Here is a 12765-nt window from a genome sequence, read left to right on the forward strand (position 1 = left end):
AACTGTGCAAATCTTATCCTACATTTCAGAGATACTAAGTACAGCAAGGTAATGAAAGAACATTTCAGCAAAATAAATTTAGATAAAAACTTGCTTCAACAATCTTTCAGACAAGGATCGACACAATGTCTGTCGTGGAATTCACAAAATGGGTTATAAAACTGAGTTTGTGGTTGAAGCCATGATTGTTAGTCTGTAGTGATGTCTTTGGTGCATAAATCTTTGGTTTGGTAAATATCAAACACATATTTAAATACATGCAACACATAAGCAGTCTAACTAATAGTCCACCTAATATTTAATCACAATGTCGAGTAAAATGTGTTATATGTGCAAAACAAAAGCTTTGTTTCATGACAGTTTGTTTTCTGCTCGTCAGTTTGTCTTTTTTATTTTGGTTTATTGCATTTCATGATGGGAAAAAAAAGGTTGTGATTGGTCAAAATATTGATAAAAAGCCTCAAGTCTTATGGATTTAGGAGTGACTAACATGTTAAAGTGTGATGTCCCCCAACAGATGGGGCATAACTGGGCCAAAATGTTTATTCTGTGCTTGATCATTATTTCTGCTGAAACCTCTGTAATTTAGTTTTGCCTTACTTTTTTTTTATCAGTGCAGTGATGATAATCATATGATGTTCTGTGACGTGATACAGGTTCAGAGTTCCAGCTGAATTATTCCAGATACATTTTCATACATTTCATCCATTTTTTTAAAGGCAAGTCAGAAATCTCTTCATTTATGCTTTGTGCCGTTTTCATTTACTTAGTGACACATGTCCTTTCACTATGACTCCAACATAGTCAAACAGACCCTGTGGTTACAGAAATGTACTAATTTCATTAGTAAGCAACCGTTGAGAAGAGGCCTAAGACGAATATGGAAATGTGCTTTAAAGGCATTTTAAGACAAATTTAGTACAAAATTTATGTATCTGTAGCTTCCACTCACTTTTTCTGCTTTTTATTCCCCATTTCCAATTCCAAAGGACAACACTGTGATAAACATTTTAGATCTGCTTAAAACTAGAACAAAAAAAACCGTCAAAGTAAAAGCACTTTAAAAAGGTAGTATATAAACAAAATTTACATTATGCTTTAATAAAATACAAATCATCCAGACTCTTCTCTTCTGTTACTTTGTAAAAATGGTTCTGATTTGTAATATCATCTAGAAGTTGTATTTTCAAGTATTTGTGTTATAAGAACTACTATCCTGTTCAAAGGGAACAAACTGCTTCAAACCACTCTTTCTCATTACCTTGGTAATATACAGAATTTATTTTTTGTTTTAAATAATATAAAATAGAATGAGCCAAATAAACATTACTATTGAGGGTTTATATTTATTAGTTTAAGTAATTTACTTTATGTTTTTATGTTTTTTGGGGGGCAGGAATTAACAATAAAAACAGGAAAAATTAGCATCCTTGTGCAGAATGCTAACAAAAAAATACTTTTAGATCATATTGCTTTCTCTGCATCTTTTCAAAACAAAACTAAAGGCTGCAATTTATCATACAGCTCATCTAGAAATTATATTTTCCTATACATAACAGCTCAGGGGAACCTGACACACTGCAAACACAACCTTTAAAGAAGATATACTGATTTTTGTGCTCCAGTCAAGCTGCAAATTCCTCAGAAACAAAGTTTTCTTTTTGAAAGTCTGAATTGCAGCTTGATCAGAGAAAAGTGTTTTAAAAATGTAGGTAGTTCTGTATAACATCTTTGGTGCATATTAATACTATTAATCATTTATATATTTACATATTTATACACTTTATATAGTTGAACCCTGATGTGTCTGCAGAGATGTCCTTTTGTAAACACTGAAACAGATGGAGGTACATGAACGGACACAAAGCCTGAGGAGAATGTGGACTATATCTCAGGGTGGGACTGCTTCATTGCCGTCCTCTAACTGTGTACCCCTCTTTATTCAAACTAAAGGGTGGTCAGAGCAATACAGGAAGACAAAAACGTTCAAGACCCACAGATCAGCTCCATTGTCACAAACAAAAGAAAAAGAAACAAAAGTGCAAACCTCTGATGTCTCCCAGGAAAGACACAAACTCTATTTATTTATAGTAAATAGAGTGCCAACGCTCCAGTTATTGTCATCATCATTATAATTGTCATTAAATCTTTCTTTACTTAAATCTGTGGATGCTATGGGTATAATCTAGTAGTGTAGATTTTGTAATTTGACATGTTTAACAAACAAAATTGTCTTTATTTTGATTCTTTCAGATAGTAATAGTAATACTGAAATGTTTGTGCACTAGCAAGGAACATGGAACTAGTGTCTTCGCTTAGCCTAGCTTAACTTAGTTTACCTTAGTTATGTGATTATTTAGCTTATCTTAAATTAGTTTAGCTTATCTTAATTTTAATTATATTATTTTACCTTAAATTAATCAGTTTATCTGATCTTAAATTTGTATTAAATTAGTTTATCTATCAGCTTAGGTTAGGTTAGCTTAGTTTAGGTTAGCTTGGGCTAGCTTAGGTTTGTTTACTAGAGTATAAATATATTGGCTATAGATAAGTTACTACATTAAGCTACTTATTTTTGTTAAGTTTAACTATTGTTTACCTTGTGTAATCTTAAATTAGTTTAGGTTACCTTGACATATTTAATCTTAGACAAAAGTACTCCTTCCACCGAAGCCAATACAAGGAATACTTCGAAGACCTCCTCAATCCTACCAACACGTCTTCCCATGAGGGAGCAGAGCTGGTGGACTCAGGGGTGGACTCTCCTATCTCTGGGGCTGAAGTCGCTGAGGTGGCTAAAAAGCTCCTTGGCGGCAAGGCCCCGGGGGTGGATGAGATCCACTCAGAGTTCCTTAAGGCTCTGGATGCTGTGGGGCTGTCCTGGTTGACACGCCTCTGCAGCATTGCGTGGACATTGGAGACAATGCCTCTGGACTGGCAGACCGGGGTGGTGGTCCCCCTTTTTAAGAAGGGGTACCGGAGGGTGTGTTCCAATTACAGGGGAATCACACTCCTCAGCCTCCCTGGTAAGGTCTATTCAGGGGTCCTGGAGAGGAGGGTCCGCCGGATAGTCGAATCCCGGATTGAGGAGGAGCAGTGTGGTTTTCGTCCTGGTCGCGGAACAGTGGACCAGCTCTATACCCTCTCTGGGGTCCTGGGGGGGGCATGGGAGTTTGCCCAACCAGTCTACATGTGCTTTGTGGACCTGGAGAAGGCATTCGACCGTGTCCCCCGGGGGCTCCTGTGGGGGGTACTCCAGGAGTATGGGGTACCGGACCACCTTGTATGAGCTGTTCGGTCCCTGTACGACAGGTGTCAGAGCTTGGTCCGCATTGCCGGTAGTAAGTCGGATCCGTTTCCGGTGAGGGTTGGACTCCGCCAAGGCTGCCCTTTATCACCGATTCTGTTCATAACTTATATGGACAGAATTTCTAGGCGCAGCCGAGGGGTTGAGGGGATCCGACTTGGTGGCCTCAGGATTGGGTCCCTGCTTTTTGCAGATGACGTGGTCCTGTTGGCTTCATCTGGTCGTGATCTCCAGCTCTCGCTTGAGCGATTCGCGGCCGAGTGTGAAGCGGCTGGGATGAGAATCAGCACCTCAAAATCTGAGACCATGGTCCTCAGCCGGAATAGGTTGGATTGCCCTCTCCGGGTCGGGAGTCAGGTCCTGCCTCAAGTGGAGGAGTTTAAATATCTCGGGGTCTTGTTCATGAGTGAGGGAAGGATGGAGCGCGAGATCGACAGACGGATCGGTGCGGCGTCTGCAGTAATGCGGACTCTGCGCCGGTCTGTCGTGGTGAAGAAGGAGCTGAGCCAGAAGGTGAAGCTCTCGATTTACCAGTCGATCTACGTTCCTACCCTCACCTATGGTCATGAGCTATGGGTCGTGACCGAAAGAATGAGATCTCGTATACAGGCGGCTGAAATGAGTTTCCTCCGCAGGGTGGCCGGGCTCTCCCTTAGAGATAGGGTGAGGAGCTCGGTCATCCGGGAGGGGCTCAGAGTAGAGCCGCTGCTCCTTCGCATCGAGAGGAACCAGTTGAGGTGGCTCGGGCATCTGGTCAGGATGCCTCCTGGACGCCTCCCTGGTGAGGTGTTCCAGGCACGTCCCTCTGGGGGGAGACCCCGGGGAAGACCCAGGACACGCTGGAGGGATTACATCTCTCGGCTGGCCTGGGAACGCCTCGGGATCCCCCCCGCAGAGTTGGCAAATGTGGCTGGGGAGAGGGAAGTCTGGGCTTCCCTGCTTAGGCTGCTGCCCCCGCGACCCGACCCCGGATAAGCGGCAGAAGATGGATGGATGGATGGATGGATGGACAAAAGTACTCCATCTTAACTGAATTGATCTTATCTTTAGATTAGATTTGTTTATCTTAGTTTAATTTAGCTTGACTTATTTTACCCTATCTTACTTTCAATTAGATTTGTGTAACTTTGTTTAGTATGGTTTAGGTTAGTCTATCTTAGGTTAGTCAATTATTGTGTAAAGCAGGGGTAGGCTACCCCGGTCCTCGAGTGCCACAGTCCTGCAAATGTTAGGAGTTTCCCTGCTGCAACACACCTGGCACACACCAGACCTGATTAGAAGACTTGACATCAAACTCTGCACAAGTCTGCTAATTAGCCACTGATTTGAATCAGGTGTGTTGCAGCAGGGAAACTCCTAACATTGTGGCTGTGGCACTCAAGGACCGGAGTTGCCTACACCTGGTGTAAAGTGTGCTATTGATGATCTACTAAAATATCTTTCTCTAAAGTCTAGTAGATTTATGATACTTCAAATTATGTACAAAGTAAAAAAATTATCAATTACCAAAAGCTTTTCCAGTTAACAGAGAGCATATTTGGCCTGAGAGGAGCATACATAAAAAAAAAAAAAAAAACATCTGTGAGAACAAATTGTGTTTCTACAAGAGGAGTTCAGCTCTGGAACAGCTCCAGTAAAGAAATAAAATCACGTCAATCAACAGGAAAATTTAAACAAATGATAAAAGATGATATAATTAAAGGTTATGAGGCAAATAGGGTTATTTTTTAAAGCAATTTATGTTGAATTTTTTTATTTATTGTGTGTATTACGACTGTATACTGTTTAAGTTTCATTGTAATGGAATTTAAAGTGTATTACTTTATTTTTAATGCTGTGAAAATTTTACGGTGTCATTGATAAGGAGGTTTTGGACTTCCAAAACCCTTTTTCAAAATTAAAAAGCTTGTTTTGTTTGTTGTAACCAATATTTGTTCTTTTAAAAAGTCCATATTTTAGTTAGAAAGAGAATTATTATGAATGAAAAAAGATTAGTTTATATTCAATGATTTTAGATTAGCTAAACTTATACCATGGTCTGGGTGAATTCTTGATTCAGATAGGTTGCAAGGTGTCCGTTAAAAAGTGATAATGGACACCCGTTAAAAAAAGTTACGTTAAATAGCCCAATAGCTCAAAATCATTGCGCCGGCTCAAATGCCAGTTGGTAACCATGGCAACAGAAATGTTAGCAACAAACAGGCAAAAGAGAAAGCAGAAAGAATATCTGGAAGGACTATGTCAAACAGCGGCCCATGGTTACGAATGAATGTATCTTATCTGCCAGTTTTTAAGTTATTGTATTTTTTCAGGTTAATTTAGATCAGTGATCCTCACTGTTAATTCAACAAGAGCTACATTCAATATACTAAGACAAGAGGAGAACCACACGTTCACCAGCTACGTATCCTGCTACGTTGCCAAATCAGTAGCATTCAGCTTTTTAGCAAGGAATGGTTATCCTAAATATTGTACTGAGTAACAGCATTCTTATGCAACAGTATGTGGTGAAAATACAATAATGCCTCCAGAATGTGGGCGTTTCTTTTTCAATATTTGTACAGAGCTTTCCGATGGAGCAGCTCTTTGGCAGAGTTCGGTGCAGCTGAAATCAGTCAAAACTGGCAACTCTGACGGGGTCAGTTGGGGCTGTTAGGACAGCAAAGTTTCTGCAAGCAGCCTGCAGCTCTTGTTTGTGGAGAGAACTGCAGCGTTGAGGATCATTATGACTTGTTTAGATAGCATTTTCAGAAAGCCTTCACGAGCCGCAAGTCAAGAGTCAGAGAGCCGCATGCGGCTTGCGAGCCACGCAATGAGGAATGCTGGTTTAGACCATCGGTTAAACAATAACCAGAATAGAAAAGGAAGAAGGGAAAAAAAGTCTCCCAATCCCTCCCCATCTCCCTACTGTATCATGTTCATGTTCTACCGAGATCGTGAGTTGAAATCAGTCACTGCAGATAAAATATTCATCATATTGTTTCAACCATATTAAATAATATTTAATCAGTTAGTTTGTGATGAAGCTCCAGATCTCTGAAAGAGGGACAGAGCGGCTCTGACGTCACCCTGCAGCGCTGCAGCGAACCGTACGTGTGTTTCTCTGCATTAATGGTCCAGCGGTTACGCCAATTTCACAGCCATTACGCATTTTGATTTTTCCACCGCCGAATTTTTCTAATGCTGTTATAGAAACCAACCATCGCACGTCCTCCCCCATTTCCTTCATATTGTGAAGAAATATGCATTTTCAGGCAGAAAATCACCATATTTCTATTGGAATCTGTTAAAAGGAGGGGGCGGCACTTCCATTCAACACTCTTATCTTTCAGGCTGGATCACCTGACGGTACGCCATGCACACACACTCACTCACGTCCATACACACTGAGCTCCCTGGACCACAGTAACACACATCCTATCATCAGTGATTTGTTACAATAGTATCTGCTGCCGAAGGAGCTGCAGGTGCTGCCAACGGCAGTTACCATGGCAACGCCACAACAAGAGACATCAAATAGTCTGCTTCTTGTTAAAAACATGATTTTAACAGCAAAAACAACATTCGTATTTGATCTTGTATTATTTAATTTGTGAGTGATCATGGTATAATCGGGATAATGCCCTCCGAGGTGTCCATTATCAGAAATTTATGGACGACGCAGAGGCCATTCATTTCTGATGATGGACACCTCGAAGGGCATTATCCCTTACTTAATTTAGTTTAGGTTATCTTAACATAAGTTTGTTTAGTTTAGTTTAGCTTAACTTAATTTATCTTAAATTTGCTTAGTTTAATTTATATCAGCTTTATTTAGTTTATCTTAGCTGGGGCAGGCTTAGGTAAGTTTACCATAGTGTAAACGTGTAAAATAGATAAGCTGTTAAAATAAGCTTCTTATGTTAGCTGAGCTTAACTTTGATTAAATTAGATTATCTTAAATTAGTTTAGGTCAGCTTAACATAGTTTAATGAACCGTAGTTTATCTTAATTTATATTAAATTAGTTTAGCTTCAATTAGCTTGTTTCGGTTTACTAACTGTAATAGAGTTTGGTTTAGCTCAGCTTGGGCTACCTTGGGCTATTTTTGGGTTAGCTTGATTTTGGTTCATTTAGTTTATCTTAAATTAGTTTAGCCTTGTTGGACTTAGTTTTAGTGACTTTAACTTATTTTATTAAACTTACTTTACCTCGGTTTAGTTCACATTAGATTGGTTTAGCTGAAATCTGTTTAAGTTAGGTCATCCTAATTTTGTTTTGCTAACCATATATTAATTTTTTCATATTTAGATTAGGATAGATAAGTTTAGTTTGCCTGAAATTAGTTAGCTTGGGTTAGCTTAGGTTTGTTTACAATTGCGTGAACACTGTCATTTAGAACTAGTTTGAATACTGTATCATGCATCTCAAAAATATGACTGCCAGGGTAGATATATGAGGATTATTAGCTAAATTAGCCTATTTTTGACCTGAGACAGCAGGATGACTTCATCAAAAGCCTGAAAGTTTTATTTAGTTTCTTTAACTATGTTCATTTCAAATTTATGTAAGAGCTTCTTGCTACAAATATCAGGTTGGAGACAGCGTGGAGAAATCACTGACATCCCCAACTCAAAACAACAGCTAAACGCATGGGAAATAGTTAACAAATTTTGGTGTATGACTCATTTCCTTGATACATACACACCAAGAAGTGTAAATGCAGCTGGCAAACAGGTTTTCTTCTATGTTTCATGGTTACTTAAATTAGTCTTTTTTCTGTTTTCCACAAAAAGCAGCTGCAGCCCAAAATTTAGGTTCATCTCAAAATTGTCTGTTACTGAAACATTTATACTTTTGGATCTTTCCAGCAATATTAAAACTTTTTTGCTGATACCAAAGTGCAAAGGCACGGAGTGATGTTGTGCTTGGCACTGTTGCCTCAGAGTTTCAGGTATTTCTACCCGTAACTTCATAGGTATGTCCGGCACTCACAGTTTAAGTAACCTGTAACTAGCACTTTTTATACCTCTTTGTTTTTAACAGACACACAAACAAAAACTAAAATGGTCTTTTGGCCTTACATTAAGGCATACAAGATCAGCTGTTTTCTTGTTTCTTAGAAAATTAAGTATTTTTACCCAAACATGATCGTTCTATTACTCTCCTACAGGTGTATGATCATGCTCAAAACTTCTTTCACAACAGTCATGAGTTGTGAAACATGTTTACTTGCGGTTTTTATGCTGTTTTGCAAATGTGGGCTTTCTATGTATAGAGCATGACTTAGCACATAAATGTGTGTGCGTGCATATTGTAGCTACACTGCCAGATCATCAGGACGAGCTCGGGCGCCGATGCTCCTGCTGGGTCGACTTTGCTTCCTGATCTCCATCCCTGCAGATGGAGGCTGATGCATCTCTGCAGCGGTTACCACGGTGAAGTCATCATGTGGTTGCGTGCAAGGCGACGTGGCGCTGATGTGGTCTTCATCCGGCGTTTCCTCTGGTGCGATTGGAGAAAGAGGGGTGTTGCGGGGAAGTGTGGGGAACATAGATTGTTGGTCCTCGAGAGGTGATGATGAGGAGGCAGAGGCAGGGGTAGAGGGGAGGGGAGGGGGATAGGAAGAAGAGGAGGAGGATTTTTTCTCACTCAGGCTTTGCAGCTCCAGAGCCATGTTGCTCCAGTTCTGCTCCATCTCCACAAGGCGTCCATGGCTTCCAACACTCATTTTCTCGCCGTTATCATAAAAAGAAGTAGGCAGCACCTCCAAAAGGAAGTCATCTTGATGGAAAGCAGGCGCCGATGCAGTGGTCAAGTTAGCATTTGAAGAAACCACCGTGCGGGAGGTCTCAGCTGAACTGTAGACTCCTCCATCAGCGGCTCCGTTATCCATGTCAGCATACCCTGGCAGGCAGTCAAGCGCTGACGGAGAGGTCAGTTCAGGGATTGTCTCTGCATCTCCGGACTCATCGACGCCTAGCAGCGACTCTGTGTCAGGGACACACTCAGAACTCACCCCATGCTTGACTTTCTTCCAGCCCAGGTGGTAGATCTCCAGCAGATTGAGGACCAGAGAGACACATGCAACCACCAGCATGAAGATGATGAAGATCGTTTTTTCTGTGGGCCTGATACAACAAACAGAAACAATGGATTTAATCTTTACATAAATAAAGAACATATAAGTAACATATGAACTGAATCGTATCCTTATCATTATAGAAGAGTCCCCCATGTTTACAGGGTCTGGTGGTAAATAAACACAAACAAATAAATCCTGCAGACAGCTGCATTGCCACATAGCATGGCTCTGCAACATTCCCAGAGCCTCTTTACACCAAATTATATCTGATTTTACAGTGCAGTGGGAAATGTTTCTTTTTTTCTGGTTGAATTTAGAATGCATCAAAATGAGATGCAAAAAGTATAAAATAAACTTTAGCATGAATAGAGTATGAAGGAACAGGAAGCTGTTATCAGAAAGGCTAGTAGATCCCAGTATGCAGGATGCAGTCTGATACCCCCATGTTTTTACAAGCTTTACGGTCCACAGAGTGGCTAGAGCTCACTACAGCTAGCTGCTGGACTGGCTCAATAAATTCCAGCGCAGCTTCTTTTATGGTTGGGTCAGACTTCATGATTTCAGCCCAATTTTGACCCAACAAACACTTCTAACGATCTTCTAACTTAAGTATTCATCTGCAGATATGTATGGGTGTCCAAAGTTTAGCATTGAAATGTAATGAACCATTTTACTTTAACCACAGCCTTTTAACCTGTCTCTACCTTGTTAAATTGCTCACATCAGTTTAGCTCTTTAAGCAGAAATTTCTCAAGCATTACCTCAATTTTAACGTTCAGTTAAAAAAAAAAAAAAGAAAAAAACATGGAAAACAGGCAAACAGTAAACAACGAAGCTAGCAGGAAGCTAGCAGCTAGCCTTACAGCTACTGTTGGCTGCAAGCTCGGCTGTAGCTCAGGAGGAAGAGCAGTTGGCCTTCAACTGGAAAGTTGGGGGATAGATTCCAGGCTTCCCCTAACAGGCCCAAGTGTCCTAGGGCAAGGCACTGAACATACCAAGCTGCTGGTATGAATGTGTTGAATGAGTGTGTGTGTTTGTGTGAATGGGTGAATCTTACAAGTAGTGTAAAGTGCTCTGAGTGGTCTGCATGACTAGAAAAGCACTATGGAAGTACAAGTCCATTTACTGTTACAAAGCGTGACATTTACTCATCAGGTTTGAAAACATTTTGGCTTTTATAGACATTTTATAGACATAGACAAGATTTACGGAATATGGAAGCTGTTTAAAGCCAAAATAGTAATGCTACAAACATGAGGCAGCAGCTAAAATATTTAACATAATGTGAAAAATATATTGTATGTGTTGAATCAATTTATGGTTCCACATAATTAAAAGACGGGATGAATTTGTTTTGTTTCTTGAATTAATAGATACTGAATGGAGTATAGAGTTGTGCAGGCTAGCCGAGGATTGAGAAAAAATCCTCAGTTGTGAAAGAAGGTAAGTGAAAATCTAGATAATCCTTTAATAGTCGAATCATATCACCCCGAAGTGAATATTGAGGTAACTAAGATGAACTTGAAATAAAAGAAATCACAAATGAGCATTCACACTGCTCCAAATGAACCAAACCATACGTGGAAGTGAACCAGTTCGTTTGAAGTGGTTTATCAGCGAGAAAGAGTGATGGATCAGTACACAAAGCAACAAAAATCCAATAAATACACACAACAAGTAACGGGATCATAAAATGAAATAAAATGATGTCGTCTAACCTGGAGATGAAGCAGTCCACCGTATTGGGGCAGGGCCAGCGGCCACATTTATAGAGCGGCTTCAGGTGGAAGCCATACAGGAAGTACTGTCCCAAGATGAAGCCCACCTCAAACAAAGTCTTAAAGATGATGTTGAAGATGTAGGTCCTCAGTAAGGCCCCGTGGATCCGGATCTTCCCATGCTCGTCGCGAATTGGAGGTTTCTCCTTTATCCTCCCTCTTCCACCATCACCAACTCCGGTGTAATATAGAGGGTCATGGTTCTCCTGGTGCTGACTGATCTTCCTGAGCTCCTCCTCCTTCTCCCTTCGCTTCTCCTCCATGCGAACAATGTGGAGCACATGGCCGAGGTAAATGAGGGTGGGCGTGGAGACAAAGATTATCTGCAGCACCCAGAAACGGATGTGGGAGATGGGGAAAGCTTCGTCGTAGCAGACGTTCTCGCAACCAGGCTGCTGTGTGTTACAGGTGAAGTCCGACTGCTCATCTCCCCAGACCTCTTCGGCTGCTGCCCCCAGCACCAAGATGCGGAAAATGAAGAGGACTGTCAACCAAACCTGGAGGGATGAGACGGCAGAAATTAGCCCAGGCCAAGGTGGGACATCTGGATTATTGCAAAAAGATCAAACTCTTTTGGCCAAATGCATTTACTGAGACTTCATTTCTGTCTGTCCAGAGTGTTAACATGCTGTGTAAGAAGGACGAAAACCTAAAACAAATCAGTAGTTGGTCACCTTTCCAATCACAGTGGAGTGTTCCTGAGCATTCTCCAGCAGCCGCCCCAAAAAGCTCCAGTCACCCATCCTTCACTTGATTTTCTAGCCTAGAAAAAGAGAAGAGACCGAGCTGAACAACGATTAAAAATGAAAGAGAAAGGTTGTTCTGAAATACCAACTTCTGTTATTTACAAACGTTTCCTGACTAAACAAGTATTGATCAGGTTTCTCTAAACATCTTCAGAAGAAGTAAGATAATGGAACATCTTCTAACCAATGGAGTTATTGAATTACAAGTAACTGAATGAGTAATTAGTAGTTAGCCCCTCCCTGAGCCATCCCCTTATCATGGTGGAGGGGTTTGTGCGTCCCTAAGATCCTAGCAGTTCTGTTGTCGGGGGCTTTATGCCCCTGGTAGGGTCATCCATGGCAAACAGGTGTCTAGGGGAGGGACCAGATCAAGCCCGGCTCATTGACCCCTATGATGACGACCAACCTGGGCATAAATGTTCCCTTGCCCAGATGTGGGTTACTGGGACCCCCCTCTGGAGCCAGGCCTGGGGGTGGAGTACGAGAGTGAGCGTCACATGGGCCCCACCTCCCGTGGGCTCACCATCTGCGGGAGGAGCCATAGGGGTCGGGTGCAGTGTGAGTTGGGCGGCAGCAAGGGACGGGGACCCTGGCAGTTCGATCCCCGGCTGCAGAAGCCGGCTCTAGGGACGTGGAATGTCACCCTTCTAGTGGAGAAAGAGCCTGAGCTTGTGCGCGAGGTTGAGCGGTTCCAACTATATATAGTTGGACTCACCTCAACGCATGGCTTGGGCTCTGGAACCAGAACCCTCGAGAGGGGCTGGACTTTCTTCCACTCTGGAGTTGCTCATGGTGGGAGGCGCCGAGCAGGCGTGGGCATTCTCATCAGCCCCCAGCTTGGTGCCTGCACGTTGGGGTTTACCCCGGTGG

General features: G+C 41.7%; 1 protein-coding gene across 1 annotated transcript; it reads right to left on the minus strand.

Annotated features, from left to right (window-relative positions):
- Nucleotides 1-8606: 8606 nt before the first annotated feature.
- LOC306773769 (gap junction alpha-3 protein-like) lies at nucleotides 8607-11892 on the minus strand (the record flags this gene model as incomplete). The annotated part of the gene is made up of 3 exons (XM_079263671.1): nucleotides 8607-9417; nucleotides 11090-11646; nucleotides 11824-11892. The coding sequence occupies 3 exons, from the start codon at nucleotides 11890-11892 to the stop codon at nucleotides 8607-8609; spliced, it is 1437 nt and encodes a 478-aa protein (XP_079119797.1).
- Between the last annotated feature and the right edge of the window lie 873 nt (nucleotides 11893-12765).

The sequence above is a fragment of the Telmatherina bonti genome (assembly GCF_933228915.1).
Source record: "Telmatherina bonti genome assembly, chromosome: 24".
NCBI lineage: Eukaryota > Metazoa > Chordata > Actinopteri > Atheriniformes > Telmatherinidae > Telmatherina > Telmatherina bonti.